This window comes from Astatotilapia calliptera, chromosome 17, assembly GCF_964374335.1.
Source record: "Astatotilapia calliptera chromosome 17, fAstCal68.1, whole genome shotgun sequence".
Taxonomy (NCBI): domain Eukaryota; kingdom Metazoa; phylum Chordata; class Actinopteri; order Cichliformes; family Cichlidae; genus Astatotilapia; species Astatotilapia calliptera.
Genome location: NC_137438.1, coordinates 12,776,608 through 12,803,825, shown reverse-complemented (window position 1 = coordinate 12,803,825; position 27,218 = coordinate 12,776,608). Strand labels below are relative to the sequence as shown.

At 43.1% G+C, this 27,218-nt stretch overlaps 3 protein-coding genes and 2 long non-coding RNA genes across 15 annotated transcripts; 3 read left to right on the top strand and 2 right to left on the bottom strand.

The window, feature by feature from the left end:
* The first annotated feature begins 335 nt into the window (after nucleotides 1–335).
* On the top strand, nucleotides 336–9,825 carry LOC113018352 (leukocyte elastase inhibitor-like). Its single transcript, XM_080291339.1, has 7 exons — nucleotides 336–395; nucleotides 5,320–5,422; nucleotides 8,060–8,203; nucleotides 8,305–8,447; nucleotides 8,583–8,750; nucleotides 8,932–9,226; nucleotides 9,803–9,825. The coding sequence occupies exons 1-7, from the start codon at nucleotides 336–338 to the stop codon at nucleotides 9,823–9,825; spliced, it is 936 nt and encodes a 311-aa protein (XP_080147465.1).
* On the top strand, nucleotides 9,087–12,314 carry LOC113008993 (leukocyte elastase inhibitor-like). Of its 4 annotated transcripts, none has more exons than XM_026147001.2 (7): nucleotides 9,095–9,226; nucleotides 9,821–10,023; nucleotides 10,770–10,907; nucleotides 10,991–11,108; nucleotides 11,208–11,350; nucleotides 11,484–11,651; nucleotides 11,821–12,314. In XM_026147001.2, the coding sequence occupies exons 2-7, from the start codon at nucleotides 9,856–9,858 to the stop codon at nucleotides 12,229–12,231; spliced, it is 1,146 nt and encodes a 381-aa protein (XP_026002786.2). In that variant the 5' UTR covers nucleotides 9,095–9,226; nucleotides 9,821–9,855; the 3' UTR covers nucleotides 12,232–12,314. The 4 variants fall into 4 exon arrangements, with proteins under 4 accessions (XP_080147526.1, XP_026002786.2, XP_080147524.1 ...); XM_080291398.1 differs by having other exon boundaries at nucleotides 9,101–9,226; nucleotides 9,840–10,023; XM_080291399.1 differs by lacking the exon at nucleotides 9,095–9,226 and adding an exon at nucleotides 9,275–9,550 and having other exon boundaries at nucleotides 9,840–10,023.
* Nucleotides 11,700–13,838, bottom strand: LOC145421297 (uncharacterized). The gene is made up of 2 exons (XR_013902627.1): nucleotides 13,707–13,838; nucleotides 11,700–12,223 (listed from the first exon to the last, which is right to left on the bottom strand). It is a non-coding gene; the product is annotated as an uncharacterized LOC145421297 (long non-coding RNA).
* On the top strand, nucleotides 13,736–27,218 carry LOC113018348 (leukocyte elastase inhibitor-like). Of its 8 annotated transcripts, none has more exons than XM_026161411.2 (7): nucleotides 13,736–13,981; nucleotides 14,120–14,303; nucleotides 15,028–15,165; nucleotides 15,249–15,366; nucleotides 15,466–15,608; nucleotides 15,742–15,909; nucleotides 16,043–16,779. In XM_026161411.2, exons 2-7 carry the CDS (start codon nucleotides 14,136–14,138, stop codon nucleotides 16,451–16,453), a joined length of 1,146 nt encoding a protein of 381 aa, XP_026017196.2. In that variant the 5' UTR covers nucleotides 13,736–13,981; nucleotides 14,120–14,135; the 3' UTR covers nucleotides 16,454–16,779. The 8 variants fall into 8 exon arrangements, with proteins under 8 accessions (XP_026017196.2, XP_080147521.1, XP_080147522.1 ...); XM_080291395.1 differs by having other exon boundaries at nucleotides 13,737–13,857; XM_080291394.1 differs by having other exon boundaries at nucleotides 13,749–14,006.
* Nucleotides 17,204–21,790, bottom strand: LOC145421296 (uncharacterized). The gene is made up of 2 exons (XR_013902626.1): nucleotides 20,877–21,790; nucleotides 17,204–17,807 (listed from the first exon to the last, which is right to left on the bottom strand). It is a non-coding gene; the product is annotated as an uncharacterized LOC145421296 (long non-coding RNA).

Here is a 27,218-nt window from a genome sequence, read left to right as displayed (position 1 = left end):
AAGTGAGCAGAGAGTCGTTGCTGACAAGTTTCTGAAACGGGCTGCACCGTGTCCGGTGTCTTAGGTTCAGTGGGTGGGGCAGCTCCGGTTGTTTCTGTCTGTATGCGCTCTCCTAAAAAAGTCACTTTTTCTCTATGCTTTAATCTAAAGTCTCTTGTTGTGTTTCCGGTATGTAATGATGTAGCAGTTTAAACGGTTGTTTGCATGTTACAGGAAAACACCATCAGCCATGTCCGCCGTCAGCAGCTCAAACACAGCCTTTGTCTTGGAGCTGTTCGGCACTCTGAACCAGACAGACCCTGCTGGAAACATCCTTGTTTCCCCTCTGAGCAAGGATGGACCATGGCCAGGGCTACCTGGGAGCTAAAGGAGACACTGCAGCTCAGATTACTCAGGTCAGCTCACTGCACAGGCACCACGCCATCAGTTGATCTCCTAGCATGATGCCTGTGCAACTTCAAGACCTCGTTGCATTTTAAAAGCAGTCAGTCTGACCTGTTTTCACAAAACGTCTTGTCAGATGTGGCCGTCTGCGTTTTTCCATATAGAAAAAAAAACATTTCTGTTTTGTTTTTTTTGTCTCTATAAAAAACACACATTGCTGCTGTCTATAGATAAACTGCATAATCTCTCACCCTCAGTAAGTTTATGAATAAATAAAATTCACCTTTTGGTATTTAATTAAACGTGTTTCATTTGCCAGAGGTCAATGGGTCAGTGTTTTTTGTTTATTTATGTTTTTATTTATTTAATTGGCTACAACTGTGGCATGAATGCAGATCTCCATAAGTTGTGGTTCACCATCTAGCTAGCTGACAGGGGATTTCTAAAAATCTTTAAAAACAGGAAGTGGTTTAGTAGCTGAATAAGTTCATCACAAAAGTATTTAGGTGAAAAGTCACATAGACATGTAGATTGCTTAGTAAACAGAAAAAGCACATTTCATGAAGCTGGTCAAATTATATAAAAACAAAAATCCCTTGACACTAGCAATACTGGAAAGGAGCAAGCATAAGTCTCACAGTGTGTTGCAGCTAAAGGTCAAGCTGCTGAATTTCACAGAGGGAGAAAAGAAACAGCTAGCTGTTTTGTTTTGTTTTGATGACATTGTGAAACATGCTGCTAATCAAAATGAGGTAGACGAACTGTGTTATTTAAAGACTGCATTACATTACAATGCTCTGCAGTTTAGTGCAGGATAAACATGTCTGACTAGTGCACAGTGGCTGTGGTGCAGAGTATAACAGAGATGAATGTATAGCACTTTACTAGTCCCTAAGGACCCCAAAGCGCTTTACACATCCAGTCATCCACCCATTCACACACACATTAACACACTGGTGATGGCAAGCTACATTGTAGCCACAGCCATCCTGGGGCGCACTGACAGAGGCGAGGCTGCCGGACACTGGCGCCACCAGTAGGCGCCAGTGAAGTGTCTTGCCCAAGGACACAACAACTGAGACTGTCCAAGCCGGGGCTCGAACCGGCAACCTTCCGATTATAAGGCAAACTCCCAACTCTTGAGCCACGATCGCCTGAATTTGAAGCTCAGCTGATGATGCTTGAATTTAGTAACTGAAGAAGAATCCTTTAATTGTCCAACAAGGGAAAATTTGGATGTAACAGCAGCAAGAAAGACACATATACAAACAAACAGCACACAAGCCACAGAACAGAAACATACACAATTTTTACATATTTATATCAAGGACAATGGTTACCAAAAACAGAGTACTGTACCGTTATTAAATTCAATAAAATTAAATACAGATAAGAGGCAAACCCTGGTTATAGTGTGAATCGGTTGATAAAATAGTACAAGTTACTGCACTGATGTAAACATCTATGTTTGTTGGGAGCAGTTCTGATTGTACAGTCTGACAGCTGATTTAAAATCTCTCCGATTCACAAGGTCCTGATTTAATCCCCGATCCAGAGAAATTTATCAGTACTGAGACTTGCGAGACTTCATCAGAGGTGTGAGCATCACAGCAGATGCCTTTGTGTCAAAGTAACCGAGGATAAAACACATTTCTGCGGTATTGAACAGCGGAAATGAGGCTTACTTGTCGGAGGTCATTTGTGGGGGGGGACAGCGTAACAAGCAAACAAATAATCGGAAAACAGACATTTGAGATGGGAAACTGTTCTTGAAGTACTGAGAGACAGAGCTGTGCAGGAAGTGTGAAGTTTATCGTGGTGGAAGAAAAACAGCAAAAGTAAGAGGGAATTAATGACGATGTTTATCAAATGTGAAGCGCAGTTTTGATCTTATTTTGCTGCTGGTTCAGTGAATTTTGGTCAGAGTGACAAAACCTGCAGCTTCAGAATCTGTGAGCCATCGGCTTTCAGCCCTGACGGCGTGTCCGTGTCCGTGTTGTTGGGTGAGAAAGCCGACATCTCAGTTTCTGATGCGTCGGGTCTGTGCTTGGTGTTTACGTCTTTGTGTGGAATCTGTTTATTTGCTCTCATTTGCTGTTTCAGCTGTTTGGTGGTTGTTGAAATGAAAGATTTAACCTGAGATTCTGGCATTTCTGGCAAAATATATTTATATTTAAAAATCGATTCATATTTAATGAATTAATATCCATTATTCAAGCTAAAATTGATTTTAATCGATAAATCGATAATTGAAACCCAGCCCTCTCCTCAACATGTCTTGAAGTTCTCCAGAGGTAATGAACTAATCATTTGATTCAGGTGTGCTGACCCCGGGTGACATCTAAAACCTGCAGGAGACCTGCCCTTGAAGCCCGGAGGTCCCCACCTCTGGTCTAGTATAAAGACAACATAAACAGTGTACTGCCAGTGCAGAGGGTGGAATCCATCAGGACAACTTCTGCTAACATCTTGTTGAATTGTGTAAATTCACAAAGAGCAGTAAACCTCAGAGCAGTAGTAGCTCAGATCAGCTGATCACAGCCTGTATGTTAAGAAAATCTAAAACTCACAATAGAAATTGTTATGAGTTGTGATTCTTTTCCCCACATTGAGCCACTGTGACCGATTTTAGGGTTCCCTCATCTTTCTGCATCCCACTTTGTCTCTGAGTAGGGAATGGGACAAAGTCACACTCTACAATGTAGGCAGCATAAAAACAAAGGTATTTTTTCCCATATTTTATTTTATTCATCTTCTACTTAACTGATTCAAGCTGAGGACATTTCTTAGAATTAAGATAAAGTTTGTTCCCTTCTTCTAATATTATTTTATTTGTACACTCAATAAACACTTCCATCAAAGCCTCAATAGGCAAGTTGTAGTAACAGTTTTTAAAGGATATTTCCTTTAAAAAAATGTAGTTAGTTTTCCATTACTAATGTCATTTCAGTTAATTTAAGATTTTATTTCAAAAGTCTCGTTTCTATTTTTATTTTGGTTAACTAAGATGTTTTGGTGCTAAACCCTGATATATTGCCAGTGCCAAGCAAATGCTATACACTTGCAGCTTTTCTGTAAGAACCACTGCAAAACATGCAGTGGTTCTGAACCTTAACTCTATGGATGTGCAAATAACATATATCAAACTGGCTTTAGTAGCAAAAGAAGTAGATCTTCCACATGTTCATCCCATGTTAGTGTATTGTTAGTGTGTTGAAAACAAACCATTATTTAAGATTGTAACCAGAATAAGGACCCATCCACACTATAGACTATATGCATTAATACATACAGAAATACATGAAGTCTGGGTATACAAGTCTGGACTAAGTCTTCTTTCAGAAAGACCGCAGGAGTTGGGTTAACTGTCTTTAACTAAGTTCCACAGAAGAATTGTTTACATCAGAGATCTTTCCGGGCTCAATCCAAATTTGGTGCAGCCATACTTGAACTTATTGTTATGGAATATACAGTAGGTGTGACTTATGAGCATGATTTTCTGAAAACAGAAACAGGCAATATCATAATTAGTAGAGTCACAATCACATCTACTCATCACCGCAATATCTCAGTGTCCACAAGGGGTCACTGTAGACCAGTGTTTCCCAACCACTGTGCCGGCGCATAGTGCCGTGAGAGATGATCAAGTGTTACGTTGAAGATTATCTGGTTCCTGCGACCGGCGTGAGTAACTTGCAGAACAATTACGTTGTCTTCCACTAGCAGGCAGTACAACTACCTGCTCTAATTAAATTAGTTGCCAACTGCCTAAGAAAACAAAGAAGAAATGACATAATGGTCATGCTGTTAGACGATACAGCGTGTGCAATAGCAACAGAAAAGAAAAAGTAGTCAATCTGACCTGGGCCCTGGAGAAATTTCTCACCTGGATGAAGGCCCTAGCATGAGTAGTGGTCAGAAAAAAACAACAAAAAAGTTATACTGGGGACAAACTGAGCTAATTCTTCTATACCTGGTGCGCGGGGAAAAATTGTCAGTATCCTTTTTTTGTCATTTTTGTTTGGTGGTATGCCGTGTGATTATTATTATTATTATTATTTTCATAGACAAAGCGCTGTACACAAAGATTAAAATAAACAGAAAGTTAAGTAACAAAATAGACAATATACACAATATAAAAGATTAATAGTAAATGAAAATTTAAAAAGTGTTGATCAACAGAAGGCTTGTTTAAAAAGAAAAGTTTTTAACTGCTTTTTAAAGGATTCCACAGAGTCAACCAAACGTAGTTGTGGTGGTAAACTGTTCCACAGCCTTGGTGCCACAGACTGAAAGCATCTGTCCCCTTTGGTCTTCAGTCGTGTACGGGTAACAACCAACAAACTCTGAGTCTGTGAGCAGAGACAAGCAGCAGCAGTATATTTTATGAGAAGCTTGGATAAATGATCTGGGTCCTGGCCGTTTAGTGCATTTAGTGTTAAAACAAGAATTTTAAAGTGTATTCTAAAATCAATTGGGAGCCAATGTAAGGAATATAAAATAGGAGTAATGTGAGCACGCTTGCTAGAAGATGTTAGTAGCCTGGCCGCTGCATTTTGTATAGTTTGGAGGTGAGAAAGAGATGATTTGTCCAAGCTGGTAAACAGGGAATTACAATAATCTAAACGTGATGACACAAATGCATGAACAATTTTTTCCATGTTGGTAGGATTATTTGGTACTAAGTACTGAGGCATAACCTTAACATGTACAAAACCATCATACCCTTATCATACAGTAAACCTTCCAAAGGGAATATAACTTACAGGACAAGGTCTTTTGGGGGGTTTTTTTTGGGGGGGGGGGTTCTTACTTTTCTTTTTTTCTGAAAAATTAAAGTTGTCCAGTTTCTACCTTTGGACCATAAATTGTTACATTAGGGTCGCTCAGGCTCAGTGTCACATCCTTTCAGTCTTTGTCTTCAATGCCACACAGGCCCTCTCATTCAGCTCAGGTGAAGGCGTCCATGCAGACTGCCAGAAACTGAACGCTGACATCAACTCACCATCTGCATCCTACATCCTGAAACTAGCCAACCGTCTTTATGGAGAAAACACTGCCCACTTCCTCCCAGTGAGTGTCCACATCAATGATTCTCTTCATAAAGTTCTTCATTACAAAGACTGGATTAATAAACAGATGTCTGCTCTCTGCAGGACTTCCTTTTTTTTTTTTTTTTTTTTTTTGTGTCCCGTTTGGATCTATAGCCATCAGAATTGTTGTCTTGAGGCCAAGAAAGATGCCAAGCGGATTTATTTTACCAAGTGGATCATCATGGCCTTGCCATATTGGTCCATTTGATTGACCTTTATTATAATTATGAATTTATTTTATTTTCAGTTACAAACGGGACAGACATGACTGGGGGATAGGACAGGGAGAAAGAATGAAAGAAAGAGAGGGAGAGAAAGAAAGAAAACCAAAGGGGAGAAGAGACGGTGAGAAGGGGGGGGAAGAGAGAGAAAAAAAAAAACCAAACAAACAAAAAAAAAACTCCTGGGTCACCTGTATGGAGAAAAAAACAGAGGAGACAGCAAACAACAAAGAGCAACATAATAAGAAAAAAAAAAGCACCATCACAATAAACTAGCTAGCCGTAGATATTATTTAGTTACTAAATAATAAACGATATTGTGCAGCACGCAAGATAGACAGCGCACATTGTGCTTTGAGGCAGCAGCCAAGAAAGCTGTAGTCCGCGTCTGTGAATACCCGTGTGTACACCTGTGTGCATACCTGTGTGGATCAGCATGCTTGTATTCCAAAGGTTTCTCCATGTAATGATCTGCTAGGGAGTGAGGGGAGCCACAGCCCTGTCCTCTATGGTATGAAGCAGGTATGGAGGAGATCAAAACTCCAGACATCCAGAGGCCCCCAGAACACAAGAGACCAAGGAAGACCAACAGAGGGGCAGCCGCACCACTGTCCCAGTAAGAGCTGAGGAGAGTCCCAGATGAGGGCTCAATCAGCAGGCGCGGAGCAGAAGCCAGGGGGAGTTGCAGTGACGCGCCCGTGAACTCCGCCGGCAGCCAGCTGTGCCTGAGTGACCGAGCCCCAGGCCGAGAGGCCGGGGGCACCCCACCTCCGAAGTGGCCCGAGCGAGCCCCAATAAGTGGCCGCCAAGGAGTGAGCCGGTGTGTACCCGGACGCCCCCAGATACAAAGAACCACCAACGCACCAACACCTGAGAGAGTCCGCCACCGGCAGGGGAAGTGGTGGTGGGTGGAGATAGGCCTCCAAACCTTGGAGGGCCCGAGATGTCCCCAGAGAGGTGGCGTCTGATACCCAACCTGACATATAGACACAGACATACAGGCACACACAGACACAAACATCCATTCCCACCCTCATGCTCTCATGTGCACTTCACACTCAACCGACGTGGAGACAGACATAAAGAGACGCTGTACACACAATCACACTCCCCAAGCGTACTCTACAAACCGGGTCTAGGTACTCTTGCCCCTGGAGGGGGGAACCGCACCCAGACCCAGGTGGTGTTACCCTTTTCCCGGCGGTGGGGAGAGGCAGACCGCCCCGACTCCGCAGCAGCAGGGAGGCCCCACACCCCAGACCGCAGCCGGACGGCCAACTCCTCCTAGCCCCCCAGCAGGCCGCAGAGAACGGGGGTGAGAAAAGACTCCAAACCTCCCTCCACCCGCTCATTGTAGTGTTGATGCATGTGTGTTCTAAGGTGCAATTAAAACCCAGGAGGGCATGGAGCTACCTGCCAGAGAGCAGCAGGTAAGCGCATAGTCCCTCCTGCTAGCCCTCAATGTCTACGTGTATTTAAAATTGAGAGGTGGGCAACGATGCCAGGGGTGGGGTGTACACCCTGATGGTAACTTGGATTCCGTGTATCGTGCCCACCCCCAAGATCCTATATGTATGCGTAATGAGAGTGTGAGTAATGTGAATGTCTAAGTTGTGGAATAAAATTGAGGCAGAGGCAGCCAGAAGGGGACAGAGGGGAGGGGGGGGGGGGGGTAGCCTCCTCTGCACCCTGGTGACATACCCCTACTCCAAGGCCCTGCATGTGTGGGTGGTTGTGGTGGAGCGGGAAGAGGGAGGCAGCTGGAGATGGGGAGGAAAGGAAGGGAGGGGCAGGTGACCCCTCCCTGGGGTCAGCTCCCCCACTGACCCCAGTAGGCACTCCCATACTCCGCGACCCGCCAGGGAAAGGGGGCCCAGGCCCATCCAGACCGGGGCCCAGCGCAGCAGCGCCCCCCGGCCCCACAGAGCCCGGGACAGTCCACCCAACCCCACCACAGAGAAAACTGCACCCACCCCACCATCCACTCGTCTTCCAGACTACATGAGACAATAGACGCGCAGGCTGAGATCTTCCTCCACCTCTCCTGTATCTCCCCCTCCTGCAGAGAGTTCCTGAGGGGAGGAAAGCTCCTGCAAGGTTTGACAATCTCCCCCACCGGTTAAAGAGCCCCACAGGCGGCTCGACACACCGGCGGCACCCTGCGCCAGGGATGGGCCCCCATGCACCCACCCGCCCACAACCCCGGCAACACAAACCAGGACCCAAGGCCCCGAGGCCCGGCCAGGGCCCCGGCCCAGAGACGGAGCGCCCCCAGACCCCCACGCCCATCCCGGACCCACCCAGGGGCAGACAGGCTACCAGGTCAGTAACCCACGTCCATCAGCACAGACCCTCCCCTAGCCCCGCTGCACGCAGCAGGGCTGCAGGACTTCCTTGAAGCCACACAGAAGTACTACCAGGCAGACCTGAAGACTGTGGACTTCATCGGAGCTCCAGAGGCTTGCAGAGCAGAGATCAACAGCTGGGTCGAGCAGCAGACAGAAAGTGAGACTGTGCATCTTCCACAGCCTGAACAGCAGGGAATCATTTTAGCATCCTCTGTGGATTATAATGAAATATTGTTGTGTTTCTGTATTTCCTGTCAGATAAGATAAAAGACCTTCTGAAGCCAGGAACAGTCAACGCAGATACTAGACTGGCTCTGGTCAATGCTGTCTACTTCAAGGGCAACTGGAAAAACCCGTTTAAAGGGGCAAACACCAAAGAGATGCCCTTTAAAATCAAACAGGTAGAAATTTAACTGAAGGATACAAGATCTGGACACAAAGTCTGAATACAGGAAACTGTGTCAAATGTTTAAGGTAAACACCATCAGAAGCTTTATGATAACATGATCTGGTCGCCTGGATTTCCTGTGTGTCAGAATGAGACCGTACCAGTCCAGATGATGCACCAGAGGAAGAAGCTTCCCTACAACTACATTGCTGACCATGATTTGCAGATCCTGGAGCTGCCCTATGTGGGTGAGGAGCTCAGCATGTTCATTCTGCTGCCTAAGGAGTCCTCAGACGGCTCAGACCCTCTGCTGAAGGTACACAGCCTAGAAACAACTTCCTGTAAAGAAAAGACACAAAAACTCTTCTGCTTCACTTCAGTTTACTTTATTGAATTTGATCACTTAAGAATTTAACAGACCGCTCCTGATTTCATGTATAAAATGAATTTAAATATGAGCGAAAGTAATATGACAAAATGTATTAACTGTGTTCCAGCTGGAGAAGGAGCTAACACAGGAGAGGCTGAATGAATGGACCGACAGGAAAAACATGGAAGTTCATTCAGAAGTTCTTGTTCACCTGCCAAAGCTCAAGCTGGAGGAAGACTATGAGCTGAATGATCCTCTGGCTAAACTGGGTATGAAGAACGTGTTCTGTGCAGGAAGCACTGACGTGTCTGGCATGAACGGTGAAGGGGGGCTCTTCCTGTCTACGATGGCCCACAAGGCCTTTGTGGAGGTGAACGAGGAGGGCACAGAGGCCGCTGCAGCACTGGGCATGCAACAGCTAGGTAAGAAAAGTCCTTCTTCCCCAGATGACACATACATATGTCAGAAATAATGATTCACATTATAGAGAACACTCTGATTCATCAACTTACAGTCTGGGATTTTATTTCCCATCAGAGTTGAGCATTCTCAGTTCAGATTTTCCCATGAGATTTAGTAATGATGTTCTCTGGAAAATGAGCCATAACCAGTAAGACTGGACCGCCCTTGTTCCTTCCACCAACCTTATTTATACAGAGAGAAGGACTACAGTCAGTCTCCTGTCTCACCACAGTTCTGTGCTCTTGTAAATCAGGTAGTCCTCTGGATTTTTCCTTGTTTTATGTGTGAGTGTATTTTTACTTTTCTTTGTCTTGTCATTTTGCTTTGACTTTTTTCGCACACAGCGAGTCAAGTATGGTTGAGTCATAGACACCAGCTAATGTGATAACAGCTCAGGCTGTTAAAAAATGCAAAGCTGACTGGTGTACAGATAACTCTGATAGGAATCCTTTGATTTTCTTTATTCTCCAGCAGTGCTGGTGTTACTTCCGGTAAGGTTTTTTCTCATTGCTTTAAGTCTCTTGTTATGTTTTCAGTATGTAATGCTGTAGCAGTTTAAACGGTTGTTTGCAGGAAAACACCATCAGCCATGTCCGCCGTCAGCAGCTCAAACACAGCCTTTGCCTTGGAGCTGTTCCGCACTCTGAGCCAGACAAACCCTGCTGGAAACATCTTTGTCTCTCCTCTGAGCATCAGCTCAGCCCTGGCCATGGTCTACCTGGGAGCTAAAGGAGACACTGCAGCTCAGATGGCTCAGGTCAGCTCACTGTCACTTGTTAGTTGCACCGCGCTGTCAGTTGATCAGCCAGCATGATTGCAACTTCAAGCCCTCGTTGTATTTTAAAAGCAGTTACGGAAGCGTTGAGCTGCCACCCAGGCAAAAGAAAAATCGAACTATATCACGTTATAACGTCAAAAATTCATTGTTCTAACAATATACCATCATGTAAATAACATATGAAGCTAGAATGTTATATAAATGGCATGAAAGTCCATAAAACGCACAAGCAGTATAGTTACTGAGAGCATGATGTTCAGTGAGACTGACAGTATGTTAAAGGTTATTACGGGGCGATCGTGGCTCAAGAGTTGGGAGTTCGCCTTGTAATCGGAAGGTTGCCGGTTCGAGCCCCGGCTTGGACAGTCTTGGTTGTTGTGTCCTTGGGCAAGACACTTCACCCGTTGCCTACTGGTGGTGGTCAGAGGGCCCGGTGGCGCCAGTGTCTGTCAGTGCGCCCCAGGGTGGCTGTGGCTACAATGTAGCTTGCCATCACCAGTGTGTGAATGTGTGCGTGAATGGGTGGATGACTGGATATGTAAAGCGCTTTGGGGTCCTTAGGGACTAGTAAAGCGCTATATAAATACAGACCATTTACCATTATTAAACCTGATGCTGAAAGAATAAAGTTGTCCAGTTTCTACCTTTGGACCATAAATTGTTACATTAGGGTCGCTCAGGCTCAGTGTCACATCCTTTCAGTCTTTGTCTTCAATGCCACACAGGCCCTCTCATTCAGCTCAGGTGAAGGCGTCCATGCAGACTTCCAGAAACTGAACGCTGACATCAACTCACCATCTGGATCCTACATCCTGAAACTAGCCAACCGTCTTTATGGAGAAAACACTGCCCACTTCCTCTCAGTGAGTGTCCACATCAATGATTCTCTTCATAAAGTTCTTCATTACAAAGACTGGATTAATAAACAGATGTCTGCTCTCTGCAGGACTTCCTTGAAGCCACACAGAAGTACTACCAGGCAGACCTGAAGACTGTCGACTTCATCGGAGCTCCAGAGGCGTGCAGAGCAGAGATCAACAGCTGGGTCGAGCAGCAGACAGAAAGTGAGAATGTGCATCTTCCACAGCCTGAACAGCAGGGAATCATTTTAGCATCCTCTGTGGATTATAATGAAATATTGTTGTTTCTGTATTTCCTTTCAGATAAGATAAAAGACCTTCTGAAGCCAGGAACAGTCGACGCAGATACCAGACTGGCTCTGGTCAATGCTGTCTACTTCAAGGGCAACTGGAAGAACCCGTTTAAAGAGGCAAACACCAAAGAGATGCCCTTTAAAATCAAACAGGTAGAAATTTAACTGAAGGTTACAAAATCTGGACTCAAAGTCTGAATACAGGAAACTGTAAAATGTTTAAGGTAAACACCATCAGAAGCTTTATGATAACATGATCTGGTCGCCTGGATTTCCTGTGTGTCAGAATGAGACCGTACCAGTCCAGATGATGCACCAGAGGAAGAAGCTTCCCTACAACTACATTGCTGACCATGATTTGCAGATCCTGGAGCTGCCCTATGTGGGTGAGGAGCTCAGCATGTTCATTCTGCTGCCTAAGGAGTCCTCAGACGGCTCAGGCCCTCTGCTGAAGGTACACAGCCTAGAAACAACTTCCTGTAAAGAAAAGACACAAAAACTCTTCTGCTTCACTTCAGTTTACTTAAATTTGATCATTTAACAGACCGCTTCTGATTTCGTGGATAAAATGAATTTAAATATGAGCAAAAGAAATATGACAAAATGTATTAACTGTGTTCCAGCTGGAGAAGGAGCTAACACAGGAGAGGCTGAATGAATGGACCGACAGGAAACACATGGATGTTGATTCAGAAGTTGTCGTTCACCTGCCAAAGTTCAAGCTGGAGGAAGACTACGAGCTGAATGATCCTCTGGCTAAACTGGGTATGAAGAACGTGTTCTGTGCAGGAAGCGCTGACCTGTCTGGCATGAACGGTGAAGGGGCGCTCTTCCTGTCTACGATGGCCCACAAGGCCTTTGTGGAGGTGAACGAGGAGGGCACAGAGGCCGCTGCAGCCACAGGTGCTATGATCATGCTACTTTGTTATATACCGGACACACACTTCAGAGCAGATCACCCCTTCCTCTTCTTCATCAGACACAACAAGACCAAGTCCATCCTGTTCTTTGGCAGATTCTCATCTCCTGAGTAGACAGAAGCAGCAGAGGAAAATGATGTTGCAATTCAAATTAAAATAAATCTTTGAAATAAAGTAAATGGAATTTTGTATTGTGACGTTTTGCTAATTACGAACTCTTTTCATTACATTGTTTTTTAAATAAAATAGATGGTACTTGTATAAAAGCACAAGTTCTAGCAGATTTAGAGAACATAGATACTGTGTCCTTCAGACTGAAGAGGAAACTCCAACTTATTATCAAGAGTCTGCAGCTCTGATGGTATGATGGTGCATTAGTATCTATGGAATGGGCAGCTAACAACGAATAACCATAACGGGACAGGGCAGGAGTAAACACCGTGATGTACACTGACGGGAGACTATCAAAGTAAAACAGGAAGTACACCGAGACAGAGACTGGAGGGGGAGAGAGAACATGAGGGAGAGCACAGACATGCCAGGCAGGGGAAACATGATGGAACAAAACAGGGAGAGGAAACAAAGCACAAGAACTCACAATTAAATAAAGGAAGACATACAGAGGGCAAAGACACAAGGGGGAGTCTAATAAACTAAACAGAACAATCTAGGAACCATAGAATAAATCCTTAAAATAATAAACTTAATATAATACAAAAATGCAAGAAAACTGAGAACGCTGGTTCAAAATGACCCAGAACCATAACATAGAGTCTGAGATCAGATGCATATAATGCCAATGACAGTTGGAGAGCAGCGTGGAGCCACTGTTATTTTTATGTTCCTCAGGCTGTAGACAGCAACATACAGCACACCACTTTAACATTCTGATAGAAGCTTTATACATACAGCCTTGACATGAGAAGAATCAGCTGCAGATAAAGGAGAGACAGAACTGGTAATCAGTTTGTATATAACAATAGATCCATGTGCACTGAGAGAGGTAAAGGTGCAGCAATATCAGGAGAGGAATTTTGATACAGAGAGCAGGGCATCTCAACAAAATGGAAATTATGACTTTGATCTTATGATCAATTTCAATGGGCACTGCACTAAATAGTTGACTCCTCATGGGAGACACAAGTTTAGTAATAAACAGAGCCAGTGAGAGTGAGTGGATTTAAGAAAGTGAGTGACTCAGGTGTGTCAGTAGGTTTGGCATCTGTTTTTGAGTGTGGGGGAGAGCTAGAAATGTTTACTTTTAATGCTAAGCAAGGAATATTCATGATTTATTTCCAAAACTTCCATATGATCTGCAATTTGTAGCAGATCTACTGACTATCACATAGCAGCTGGAGCAGTCTCAAATGGAGGTCAGTCCACTACTGCCACCTGTGGCCAAGTGCCATAGTTTACTACAAGATTAATTTGTGACACATCTGCAGTAGAGGCTGAGTGGCTGCACTTACATCTGGATCATTCAAATCGACCCACACACATGTTGAAAGATACGATTCCAGCAATGTGGATTGTCAGGACCAAATCCAATCATTAAGCAAAGACAACAGGGATCATTTGTTTCTGTTTACCTGCAAACCAAAACTTGGCCACGCCCCCTCTCGTGACATCACGCTCCGAAGCCCTTTCCTCTTCCGTAGGATCGTCCTTCTTCAATCCTCCAACTTTATTTACACCCAGCAAAGAACTGCAGTTAGACTAATATCTCACCCTGTAAATCGGGTATTCTGCTGGATTTGTCTTCGTTTTATGTGTGTGGGAATAAAGTAGCTTGTAGTTCAGATAAACGAGTCGCTGTTGACAAGTTTCTGAAACGGGCTGCGCCGTGTCCGGTGTCTTAGCTTCCGTGAGTTGGGCGGTGGTTTCTGTCTGTATGCGCTCTCCTGAAAAAGTCACTTTTTCTCGTTGCTTTAATATAAAGTCTTCTGTTGTGTTTCCAGTAGGTAATGCTGTAGCAGCTTAAACGGTTGTTTGCATGTTACAGGAAAACACCATCAGCCATGTCCGCCGTCAGCAGCTCAAACACAGCCTTTGCCTTGGAGCTGTTCCGCACTCTGAGCCAGACAAACCCTGCTGGAAACATCTTTGTCTCTCCTCTGAGCATCAGCTCAGCCCTGGCCATGGTCTACCTGGGAGCTAAAGGAGACACTGCAGCTCAGATGGCTCAGGTCAGCTCACTGTCACTTGTTAGTTGCACCGCGCTGTCAGTTGATCAGCCAGCATGATTGCAACTTCAAGCCCTCGTTGTATTTTAAAAGCAGTTACGGAAGCGTTGAGCTGCCACCCAGGCAAAAGAAAAATCGAACTATATCACGTTATAACGTCAAAAATTCATTGTTCTAACAATATACCATCATGTAAATAACATATGAAGCTAGAATGTTATATAAATGGCATGAAAGTCCATAAAACGCACAAGCAGTATAGTTACTGAGAGCATGATGTTCAGTGAGACTGACAGTATGTTAAAGGTTATTACGGGGCGATCGTGGTTCAAGAGTTGGGAGTTCGCCTTGTAATCGGAAGGTTGCCGGTTCGAGCCCCGGCTTGGACAGTCTTGGTTGTTGTGTCCTTGGGCAAGACACTTCACCCTACTGGTGGTGGTCAGAGGGCCCGGTGGCGCCAGTGTCTGTCAGTGCGCCCCAGGGTGGCTGTGGCTACAATGTAGCTTGCCATCACCAGTGTGTGAATGTGTGCGTGAATGGGTGGATGACTGGATATGTAAAGCGCTTTGGGGTCCTTAGGGACTAGTAAAGCGCTATATAAATACAGGCCATTTACCATTATTAAACCTGATGCTGAAAGAATAAAGTTGTCCAGTTTCTACCTTTGGACCATAAATTGTTACATTAGGGTCGCTCAGGCTCAGTCTTTGTCTTCAATGCCACACAGGCCCTCTCATTCAGCTCAGGTGAAGGCGTCCATGCAGACTTCCAGAAACTGAACGCTGACATCAACTCACCATCTGCATCCTACATCCTGAAACTAGCCAACCGTCTTTATGGAGAAAACACTGCCCACTTCCTCCCAGTGAGTGTCCACATCAATGATTCTCTTCATAAAGTTCTTCATTACAAAGACTGGATTAATAAACAGATGTCTGCTCTCTGCAGGACTTCCTTGACGCCACACAGAAGTACTACCAGGCAGACCTGAAGACTGTGGACTTCATCGGAGCTCCAGAGGCGTGCAGAGCAGAGATCAACAGCTGGGTCGAGCAGCAGACAGAAAGTGAGAATGTGCATCTTCCACAGCCTGAACAGCAGGGAATCATTTTAGCATCCTCTGTGGATTATAATGAAATATTGTTGTTTCTGTATTTCCTTTCAGATAAGATAAAAGACCTTCTGAAGCCAGGAACAGTCGACGCAGATACCAGACTGGCTCTGGTCAATGCTGTCTACTTCAAGGGCAACTGGAAGAACCCGTTTAAAGAGGCAAACACCAAAGAGATGCCCTTTAAAATCAAACAGGTAGAAATTTAACTGAAGGTTACAAATTCTGGACACAAAGTCTGAATACAGGAAACTGTAAAATGTTTAAGGTAAACACCATCAGAAGCTTTATGATAACATGATCTGGTCGCCTGGATTTCCTGTGTGTCAGAATGAGACCGTACCAGTCCAGATGATGCACCAGAGGAAGAAGCTTCCCTACAACTACATTGCTGACCATGATTTGCAGATCCTGGAGCTGCCCTATGTGGGTGAGGAGCTCAGCATGTTCATTCTGCTGCCTAAGGAGTCCTCAGACGGCTCAGACCCTCTGCTGAAGGTACACAGCCTAGAAACATGCTTACTTACTTCATTAAATTTGATCATTTAACAGACCGCTTCTGATTTCGTGTATAAAATGAATTTAAATATGAGCAAAAGAAATATGACAAAATGTATTAACTGTATTCCAGCTGGAGAAGGAGCTAACACAGGAGAGGCTGAATGAATGGACCGACAGGAAAAACATGAGCACCCGTTCAGAGGTTGTCCTTCACCTGCCAAAGTTCAAGCTGGAGGAAGACTACGAGCTGAATGAACCTCTGGCTAAACTGGGTATGAAGAACGTGTTCTGTGCAGGAAGCGCTGACCTGTCTGGCATGAACGGTGAAGGGGCGCTCTTCCTGTCTACGGTGGCCCACAAGGCCTTTGTGGAGGTGAACGAGGAGGGCACAGAGGCCGCTGCAGCCACAGGTGCTATGATCAGCGCTTGTTGTTATATACCGGACACACACTTCACAGCAGATCACCCCTTCCTCTTCTTCATCAGACACAATAAGACCAAGTCCATCCTGTTCTTTGGCAGATTCTCATCTCCTCAGTAGACAGAAGCAGCAGTTATTACAGCAGCATATTTGTCAGAGAAGGCCTTTTATGTTACACCATGATGACGCTAAATTGCATACTGCAGGTATTACAGCCACAATGAAAAATGAGCAGTAACAATATCACAAAAAGCATCTAGCAGCTGCTTTTTTCACATGTTTACAGAATTGTTAAAAGACGAGGGAATGCTACACAGTGGCAAACGCTTTGTACCAACTTTTTTGAGACAGTCATGATGCTCGTTACTCAAAATTATCAGTTTTTCTCAGTTTACACATCTGATGTGTTTTCTGTGTTTTGCTGAGAATAAAATGTGGGAAAATCATTGCAGACTTTTTTTTTTTTACATTTTACATAGTATGTCAACATTTTTTGAAATTGGGGTTATACATTAAACACAGAGCATCACAGACTTTACTGATATCTGATTAACTCCACTGCTTACGCTGTTCAGTATCAACATTTCTCAAATGGTGCTCAGGCCTGCAGGGCTGTAGCACACACTACAGATATACATGACATCATTAGTCACCTGTCCAGTCCAGATTATGTAGATGAAGGAGAAGCCCTGCAAATACAATCCATGAAAATGATGGAGAGCACAGATTTAAACCATGCGGCACAAAGGCTGATGGTTCAGAGAAGGCAGGCAAGAAGATGATTGGACTGCAGTAACGACAGTAACAAGTGACAGTGACAGCCAAGACTGAATACATGTGACATGTGGGATTCAGACAGCCAAGCAGGTGACGCAGACAACATTTAATGGACAGTGAGCAAAGAAAGATGTGCAGCATTTAATCATTAACATGCACAGAAACTCCACATGTGGCTACACAAAGCAAAACCTGTATAGACTTATGAAGTTACACTTTGCAGAAAATCAGCAGGAGAGATTACACAATGGATTTTAATATAAAAGGCTCAATATGGTGGATTGAATGAACTTCCATACAATGACTCATGTGGATATATCATCCTCAGAACCGAGTACAAAAAAATCTTTCCATTGAACTTTTTTTTGTCACCCACCCAAACACATCAGATATCAATGGGAAGCCCAGGATGGCTTCTATTTAGTAGATCAGGACATAGTAAGATATCTCAAATGAGTCAAAAGACAGACTAAAAACAAATGTCCATTGCACAGGAAATAAATGAATAAGCTGGTTCTCAGGAGGATATGAAAGCAATGCTAAATGTACCTCCCTATCAGGAAACAGTGACACAGTAGTGTGCAAGGATGATGCAAACATATGAATCCTGCCTGTCGCTGAAGCAGTGTCGTGGTTATGAAAGAGCCTCGGGCATCTAGGTCCAGCAAATAAGTCCCTGAGCCCCCTCAGCAGAAATCTGAAATTGCACAACACACATTGACATAATTTTGAAATGAAAAACCTAAAAACCCGAATGCTGATAAACTATTTCAGTGGCAATCATGATAACCACCATGACTGAGGAGGTGGGTGTGATACAAATTTCTTTATTTTATTATGATCAAATGTTTCACTTTAGTAATAGTAATATCACTTTTTGTGTCATGTAGTTATATACATATATGATAGCATCACATATGTGTTTTATGCTTTATTACACAAACACAGTTAGGTCATTGTGAGTAAGTTAGAGACATCCAGGCGTTGTGGGGATTAGACAGATAGTGGAACTCCTTCTCCTTTACTCATGGAAGGAGGAGGCTTCAGGAAGTTAATCTTTAGGTGACGGTTAAGTAAAAAACAAGGTCATAACTCTCTCAGGGAGGATAAGCTAAAGGTATAGGCCCATGTGATGTGGCAATGTGTAAGTGTTGTGGAATGTCTTTGTCTGTATGTTTTGTCACTTTGCATACAAGGCAGCGCACAAGGCAGCGCCCATCTTCAGACGGGCGCTGCCTTGTGCGCTGCCTTTGGCGTTTAACCAGAGTGCTCTCTCTGCTGCAGCATATTATTAAACCAAATCAAAAGGAACGTCTTGATGCACGCTCAATCATCCAGGTAAGTAAATCCCAAAAAGTTGATTCTGTTCATCTGAACGTAGCGTTTTCAGTGGGAGAAACATTTCATCGCTCTTTCAAGTGACTTCCTCAGTCTCAGCTGACTGCAGGTTTCCCCAATCTTATAAACAGTACATTTGCATAATGACTGAAACTAGCACCACTGAATGAACAATGGCCTGGGAGGTCAGTTTCTAGATCATTAGTATGAAAATTCTCATGAACATTGATCAAAAACCACTGATCAAAGCTCATTGATCAAGGACCGCTGATCAATGGCCATGAGTACCATTCACAGACAGTTGGGGAATGGCTGCAAAGGGAAGAACGCTGGTTTAAGCGTGGAGTCAAGGAGACCATTTGGGTGAAAAGGGAAAGACCATCTCTGAATCGAGGAGGGGGCCTAAGGGTACATCTTTCACCATCTTACAATGCTGTGATTGCAGCCATTCCCTTTTCGTTACTGTTCGTCTGATTTTAGGTCCGCTCCATAAACACACCAGCGTACCCCATCGTGACACGAGGTTCTAAACACTATCAATCACGGCCATACTGATGAGGGTTAACTCAATGATCCAGCATTGACTGAAGCTCAGGTGCAGCTACCTCCAGCACCGGGACACTTCTGGGTTGAGAGGTCGCTTCGACGACACAAACAAAAACAGCGCACATGGACACAACGGGCAGGTAGGCCACGGAAGACTGCCGGCCCCTGACGGTTCCTCCCAATCATGCCCCTGGAAGTCTCACTGTAGTTTCCCACATGAGAGTTGAAGTCTCTCAGTAAGACAATGCAGTCATTTCACTAAATGCTTCTATATTAACGTGAAGCTGCCGCAACCTGAGTGGGATGAAGGGAAGCTTGTGGAATGACCAGGCTGAAAATGCGAGCTCGTTAACATACTGGCCTATTGATGCCAGTATTGAGCTGACTTATGTTGAGTGCGGGTTTGCTAGAAAAATATTGCAGTCATATTTAAATTGATCACTAATTGGTGCTAAAAGAGTGACTGACCATTGCATTTGCTTTGGGTAAACCGAGCATGAAAATACCTGAAACACCAAGGCCACATAAAGCAAGTTCACAAGAATACACAACTCTGAGAATTTCCAAACTTTTTTTTTCTCTAAAAAATCACATCTTAGGGATGACAGTGTTGACATTCATTTAAAACAAATATGCTCTCAATTAAAACACATAATTATATAGCATTGCCAACACACAGGCTCAATGTTTGAATGAATGCAGAGTATATAAAGGAAAATGGAAACAGCCTATAACATGCATTGTGTTTGGCAAGTGATGTACATGTGTATATATCAGTGGCTGTCAATAAAGTTTCTCTCTCTCAGACTGCGTTCAAGTCCAGAAAATGGCAAACGCCTCTGTGTTTATTCCCCCGTAATTATCCTCAGTGCAGTCTAGATAATACACTGGAAAACTTTCCAATGAGTCAAGCAGGAAGGACTATGCATTCCAAATGAGCAACAAGGAGCCGCTGTTATTTTTATGTTCCTCAGGCTGTAGACAGCAACATACAGCACACCACTTTAACATTCTGATAGAAGCTTTATACATACAGCCTTGACATGAGAAGAATCAGCTGCAGATGAAGGAGAGACAGAACTGGTAATCAGTTTGTATATGATAATAGATCCATGTGCACTGAGAGAGGTAAAGGTGCAGCAATATCAGGAGAGGAATTTTGATAGAGAGAGCAGGGCATCTCAACAAAATGGAAATTATGACTTTGGTCTTATGATCAATTTCAATGGGCACTGCACTAAATAGTTGACTCCTCATGGGAGACACAAATATGTAAAAAAAAAAAAAAAAAAAAAAGTAAAGTCGTTTTTGCCGTTGAAAGAAACGGACTCACATTAATTACCTCAAACTGGCAATAAAGTATTTGCTGGAACTAAGTCATGATAAAATATGGACATGGATACAGAGGTCTGAAATGAAAAGCCAGTGCACTGCAATGTCCTTAAACCTGCATTCTTTTTAATGGGCAGCAGTTAGCATTACTTATGGTTGCAAAAAGTTTCACTTCTACACAATACTGTGAGGCCAAAAAGATTACGGTTCCACAGAGAGGCCGGGCCCTCTCACAAGCTCTCTATCGCCATCTGCTGACACTCTAAAACCTCCATCACTCCCACACTGTATGCAGCTGTGTGTGCCGCTGTTCTTTCATGGAAAGGAGAACTTTTGGCTGTTTTACAGTTATTGAATGATTTTAGTTATTTTTTAATATATGACACTTTCATCTGTAACAGTTAAAGTTAAAAGTTTTAAGAATAACCATCACTTCAATATGCTTCCTATCAGCAATGAAGAAAAAAAATTATTTTAGTGTTGTTCTTTGTTTGTGTTTGTTTTTTTGTTTTTAGATTTAACATATTCATTGCTCGAAAAACAAACTCACCCTGAAGATCAAGAATGCCCATCATGAAGAAGAAGAAAGCTGGATACCAGAATCAGGAAAGCCTTGAAGGATGTTAGCCGGCTAACAGAGGTACAAGAGGGCATCATGAGATACAGGTCCTGGATGATGTAACAGACGAAGAAACAATAACAGCAGTTAGCAATGAGGAAACATTTCCGGCCAGAACACAAGAGTATTTTATAGAGGAATGTACGTATGTGCATATGTTGTACGAGCAATAGGGGAGACCGGGGATAGTTGTAACGTGGGTCAGTTGTAACACTTCCAGTTTCTCCAATCAGGGCTAAGTTTCAAATGATGTGACTCATCCTGTGCATGCCCAATTCAGTTCTGCTATCACATGTGAAAAATCAGCACATTTTGTCAAACACAGACAGTTTAACATGAAAAAAAGTAATTTGTATGCCAAAAAGTAAGTTTTTCTACTTTATTTCAATTTCTAATAGCATTATCTGCTTTGCAGTTAAACTCATCAAACTTAAATTATGTTATTTGTATGTCTATGGGGATATATTCTGTGTAAGTCTTTAGAGCTAGTGTTTTAGCCGTTGGCTGTAATGTTAGCTAGTTCATGGCTATAGGAGTCTGGGTCAGTTGTAACAGCAACAGTCTGGGTCAGTTGTAACAATAATGCAGATGTTGCAACTTACCACACTATTACTTTAACTGATATTGAACAAGTTGGGGAAACGACATCAGCAGAGAGAGGTTCACTGGTCGCTTTTGTATATGTGGTTAATGCCATTGGCAACACAATTCCTCCACTGTTTGTGTTCCCACACATACATTATGCAGACCACTGTGTCAGAGATGGACCAGTAGGAAGTACTGGTAGTGGAAATAAATCAGGATGGATGCAAGAAACAGATTTCCTCATCTTTCTGAAGCACTTTGCAAACCACACCTTAAACGAGCTCCAATTTACAGACAGAAATGTAAAAAATGTTACAACTATCCCCGGTCTCCCCTATGTGAGTTTTTCCTTTTTGGGGTTAAGAGGGTTGGTTTAAAATGCACACACTGCATTGGTGCACGGTCGTGGGGCGTGACTCATGGGTGTGTATTGGGCAATAAATGTTGTTGCACTCACCTGTTCAGCGCACCTGCTGTTTGATGAGCAGAGAGGTATGGTGAGCATGGGGTAAAACTTTCTGTTGACCGCAACTGAATGCGCAGTGTGTTTGATTCTGCGGGTGGATATCGCAATTTGGCATAATAATTGGTGTAAAGCTTTGAGAGTGCCAGTCATCTTTCTTTGTGGAGTCTGTGCATTTGTTTTATATTGGGTCCCATGTAGGGGAGACCGGGGATAGTTGTAACATTTTTGACATTTCTGTCTGTAAATTGGAGCTCGTTTAAGGTAGTGGATTCAAAATGTAATGCAAAGTATTTACATGTGTCGGCTATTAAATAGTGCAGCTATTTTCTCTGCAGCACAATTACCCATTGCATGGTATGGCCTCAAACACAAAGAGTGAAATGTTACAATTAACCCCATAGTCTGGGTTAGTTGTAACATATCCTGGGGTGAAATCTAACACAATGAAATAAGGGTACTGACAAAGAGTGTGTGTGTGTGTGTGTGTGTGTGTGTGTGTGTGTGTGTCAGAATGCAGAAATCTAGCTTTTGAACATATTCCAACCCCCCCAAAAAAGACAAATTATGGAATTTCCTGCAACTGAATATTTCATTAATTTTGGTTGGTCTTCCTTGAGTTTGGCCTCATTGGCTCAGTGGGCATTATAACCTACAACTCTTGCACCAATTTTAAACATAACAATGAAGCTGAAAAAATGTAGTTGTTCACCAGCATCGCAATCCCATTATTTTTTTTTTATCATGGCTTACCTTGGTGTGGTTTGCAGAGTGCTTCAGAAAGATGAGGAAATCTGTTTCTTGCATCCATCCTGATTTATTTCCACTATCAGTACTTCCTACTGGTCCATCTCTGACACAGTGGTCTGCATAATGTATGTGTGGGAACACAAACAGTGGAGGAATTGTGTTGCCAATGGCATTAACCACATATACAAAAGCGACCAGTGAACCTCTCTCTGCTGATGTCGTTGCCCCAACTTGTTCAATATCAGTTAAAGTAATAGTGTGGTAAGTTGCAACATCTGCATTATTGTTACAACTGACCCAGACTGTTGCTGTTACAACTGACCCAGACTGTTGCTGTTACAACTGACCCAGACTCCTATAGCCATGAACTAGCTAACATTACAGCCAACGGCTAAAACACTAGCTCTAAAGACTTACACAGAATATATCCCCATAGACATACAAATAACATAATTTAAGTTTGATGAGTTTAACTGCAAAGCAGATAATGCTATTAAACATTGAAATAAAGTAGAAAAACTTACTTTTTGGCATACAAATTACTTTTTTTCATGTTAAATTGTCTGTGTTTGACAAAATGTGCTGATTTTTCACATGTGATAGCAGAAGTGAATTGGGCATGCACAGGATGAGTCACATCATTTGAAACTTAGCCCTGATTGGAGAAACTGGAAGTGTTACAACTGACCCACGTTACAACTATCCCCGGTCTCCCCTACTGATGTGTGGTTTGAATAGTATAATGGTTGAATAAAGAGAACAGTAGCTCAGAAGTGCATTTCCTGCGTTGTTGTTGCATGTCGTCAGTATCCCCATGTTTAGCCTTCCGCGGCCGTTGGTTTGGAGAATAATAATCAGATCGGAGAGGAGGCACTTTGTTCTGTGAGTTCAACTTACAGTCCGAGATTAGAGCCAGACTGTAAAATGTGCTATTTAGAACAGGCTCCATGTCTCGTAGGAACTAAATGAATAACCGATGAGCTGCATTACAGGAACTTCATTCTCTGAAACATTCCCATCAGCCATTCCCGTCAGAGGCGATCGATCGAGTTCAGGTTTACACACGAGATCTAGTCATGCTGTTCTCTGTAAAATAAGCCATCACCAGAAGAGGATTCCACTGGAAACAGAAAGAAGTGGGGACGAGCTTTCTTACAGAATTCTGAGATTAAAGTCCCCACTTTTTTCTTCTTGTTTTTAAAGCCCTGATCGTCTTCCGTAGGACCGCATTTCTTTATTCCACCAACCTTATTTACACGCTTTCCTCATTCCTGTGCTCATCCTCGTTTTATGTGTCTACGAGTTTCACTTATCGTTCTCTTATCTTTGAGTTTGGTCACAGAAATCAGCTTTGTGAAAACAGCTCAGGTTGTTAAAATAAATGCACAGCTGGCAGATGATTGGGGTGATTTTCTATATTCTCCCAGCAGTGCTGGTGTTACTTCCTGAAGTGTGTTGTGTTTTGTTTTTTCCCCCTCATTGCTTTAATATAAAGTCTTCTGTTGTTTCCGATATGTAATGTTGTTGCAGTTTAAACTGTTGTTTGCATGTTACAGGAAAACAACATCAGCCATGTCCGCCGTCAGCAGCTCAAACACAGCCTTTGCCTTGGAGCTGTTCCGCACTCTGAGCCAGACAAACCCTGCTGGAAACATCTTTGTCTCTCCTCTGAGCATCGGCGCAGCCCTGGCCACGGTCTACGAGGGAGCCAAAGGAGACACTGCAGCTCAGATTACTCAGGTCAGCTCACTGTCACTTGTTCCCTGCACCACCATCAGTTAATCAGCCAGCATGCCTGTGAAACTTTAAATGTCTTGTCAGATGTGGCTGACTGCTTTTTGTTCTGATTTTTGTTTTTTATTTTGCTTTTTATATATATTTATATTTTCAGAAAAAATTCACACCTTGTGAGACTAGTGCTGTCTTATAAACTTTCTTTTCAGTAGGTTTATGATTGGACAGAATTCAACTTTTGGGGTTTTGTTACGTGTTTGAAAAGGTTTGTTTATGTGGCCAAAACACTGATGTTCCCAGTCTGACATCAGCAATTTGTGTTTATAAATGGCATCAGAGTCCATAAAACCTACAAACAGTGTAGTGAGTGAGAGCATGATGTTCAGTGAGACTGACAGTATGTTAAAGGTTATTATTAAACCTGATGCTGAAAGAATAAAGTTGTCCAGTTTCTGCCTTTGGACCATAAATTGTTACATTAGGGTCGCTCAGGCTCAGTGTCACATCCTTTCAGTCTTTGTCTTCAATGCCACACAGGCCCTCTCATTCAGCTCAGGTGAAGGCGTCCATGCAAACTTCCAGAAACTGAACGCTGAAATCAACTCACCATCTGCATCCTACATCCTGAAACTAGCCAACCGTCTTTATGGAGAAAACATTGCCCACTTCCTCCCAGTGAGTGTCCACATCAATGATTCTCTTCATAAAGTTCTTCATTACAAAGACTGGATTAATAAACTGATGTCTGCTCTCTGCAGGACTTCATTGACGTCACACATAGGAACTACCTGGCAGACCCGATAACTGTTGACTTCATCGGAGATCCAGAGGCGTGCAGAGCAGCGATCAACAGCTGGGTCGAGCAGCAGACAGAAAGTGAGAATGTGCATCTTCCACAGCCTGAACAGCAGGGAATCATTTTAGCATCCTCTGTGGATTATAATGAAATATTGTTGTTTCTGTATTTCCTTTCAGATAAGATAAAAGACCTTCTGAAGCCAGGAACAGTCAACAAAGATACCAGACTGGCTCTGGTCAATGCTGTCTACTTCAAGGGCAACTGGAGGAACCCGTTTAAAGAGGCAAACACCAAAGAGATGCCCTTTGAAATCAGACAGGTAGAAATTTAACTGAAGGTTACAAATTCTGGACACAAAGTCTGAATACAGGAAACTGTAAAATGTTTAAGGTAAACACCATCAGAAGCTTTATGATAACATGATCTGGTCGCCTGGATTTCCTGTGTGTCAGAATGAGACCGTACCAGTCCAGATGATGCACCAGAGGAAGAAGCTTCCCTACAACTACATTGCTGACCATGATTTGCAGATCCTAGAGCTGCCCTATGTGGGTGAGGAGCTCAGCATGTTCATTCTGCTGCCTAAGGAGTCCTCAGACGGCTCAGGCCCTCTGCTGAAGGTACACAGCCTAGAAACAAGTTCCTGTGAGGAAAAGCCACGAAAACCTCTTCTTGTACCATCCCTGATTGAATGATGGTCTCTTATACTGATGCTTCACAGAATTTTTATTAGAGGTGTGGTTCACTGAAACATTTGGTAAAGATGCTGTCAAAAACCCAACATATTAATACCATAAAATTAAAATATTAAGGAAACACTCATTTCTCCTGCACACTAACTATAACATGAACTTCAAATTTACACTTTATATCATCAATCTTATGCATATTTTTCACCTCTCAATCCTACATAATCAAAGGGTGGTAAGTCCTTTCACTAGAAACTAAAATTCTCTTATGACATTGCTTCAGTTCAACCGCTTTGCTCTTACTTTAATAGCTTACAAAAACTCTAAACAACATCTTGATTGCACATAACCTATTACATTAAAAGTAACATTATCAAAACTCGTGCCACTGTCAGCCGGGTATTAATTAATACAGACAAAATGATGATCTGTCTTCGTAAGGCCATATTGTAAAACCCACGTTATTAACAAACCTTCATCTTGTGTTTTGCGCTAGTTTCCTGTTTCAAAATAAAACCAAAGTAGTTCCAAAACAATTCAATTCAGTAAAACTTTATTGATCCTGAAGGTTGACCCTGAAGGAAATTGGCCTATATAAATATACATGTCAACATTACCAAATTATGTCTGGCCAAATTAGGTCATTTACACAAATGCTTCGCTTCTGTTTACTTAAATTTGATCATTTAACAGACCGCTTCTGATTTCATGGATAAAATGAATTTAAATATGAGCAAAAGAAATATGACAAAATGTATTAACTGTGTTCCAGCTGGAGAAGGAGCTAACACAGGAGAGGCTGAATGAATGGACCGACAGGAAAAACATGAGCACCCATTCAGAAGTTGTCCTTCACCTGCCAAAGTTCAAGCTGGAGGAAGACTACGAACTGAATGATCCTCTGGCTAAACTGGGTATGAAGAACGTGTTCTGTGCAGGAAGCGCTGACCTGTCTGGCATGAACGGTGAACCTGGGCTCTTCCTGTCTACGATGGCCCACAAGGCCTTTGTGGAGGTGAACGAGGAGGGCACAGAGGCCACTGCAGCCACAGGTGCTGTGATCAAGCTGGAGAGTTTTATACCGGACACACACTTCACAGCAGATCACCCCTTCCTCTTCTTCATCAGATATAATGAGACCAAGTCCATCCTGTTCTTTGGCAGATTCTCATCTCCTGAGTAGACAGAAGCAGCAGAGGAAGATGATGTTGCAACATAAATGAAAATTAAAAAAATCTCTGAAATGAAGTAAA

What these genes read in the sequence shown, in the direction of transcription:
- LOC113018348 (XM_026146997.2), top strand. An exon ending in ACATTGCCCACTTCCTCCCA is followed by an intron (nt 25,153 to 25,235) that starts GTGAGTGTCCAC and finishes TGCTCTCTGCAG; the next exon opens with GACTTCATTGACGTCACACA. An exon ending in TGCCCTTTGAAATCAGACAG is followed by an intron (nt 25,596 to 25,728) that starts GTAGAAATTTAA and finishes CCTGTGTGTCAG; the next exon opens with AATGAGACCGTACCAGTCCA.
- LOC113018352 (XM_080291339.1), top strand. Translation starts at nt 336, where the DNA reads ATGGACCATGGCCAGGGCTACCTGGGAGCTAAAGGAGACACTGCAGCT. An exon ending in GGTCGAGCAGCAGACAGAAA is followed by an intron (nt 8,204 to 8,304) that starts GTGAGACTGTGC and finishes ATTTCCTGTCAG; the next exon opens with ATAAGATAAAAGACCTTCTG. An exon ending in ACTGGGCATGCAACAGCTAG is followed by an intron (nt 9,227 to 9,802) that starts GTAAGAAAAGTC and finishes TTATGTTTTCAG; the next exon opens with TATGTAATGCTGTAGCAGTT.
- LOC113008993 (XM_026147001.2), top strand. Translation starts at nt 9,856, where the DNA reads ATGTCCGCCGTCAGCAGCTCAAACACAGCCTTTGCCTTGGAGCTGTTC. An exon ending in GGTCGAGCAGCAGACAGAAA is followed by an intron (nt 11,109 to 11,207) that starts GTGAGAATGTGC and finishes ATTTCCTTTCAG; the next exon opens with ATAAGATAAAAGACCTTCTG. An exon ending in TGCCCTTTAAAATCAAACAG is followed by an intron (nt 11,351 to 11,483) that starts GTAGAAATTTAA and finishes CCTGTGTGTCAG; the next exon opens with AATGAGACCGTACCAGTCCA.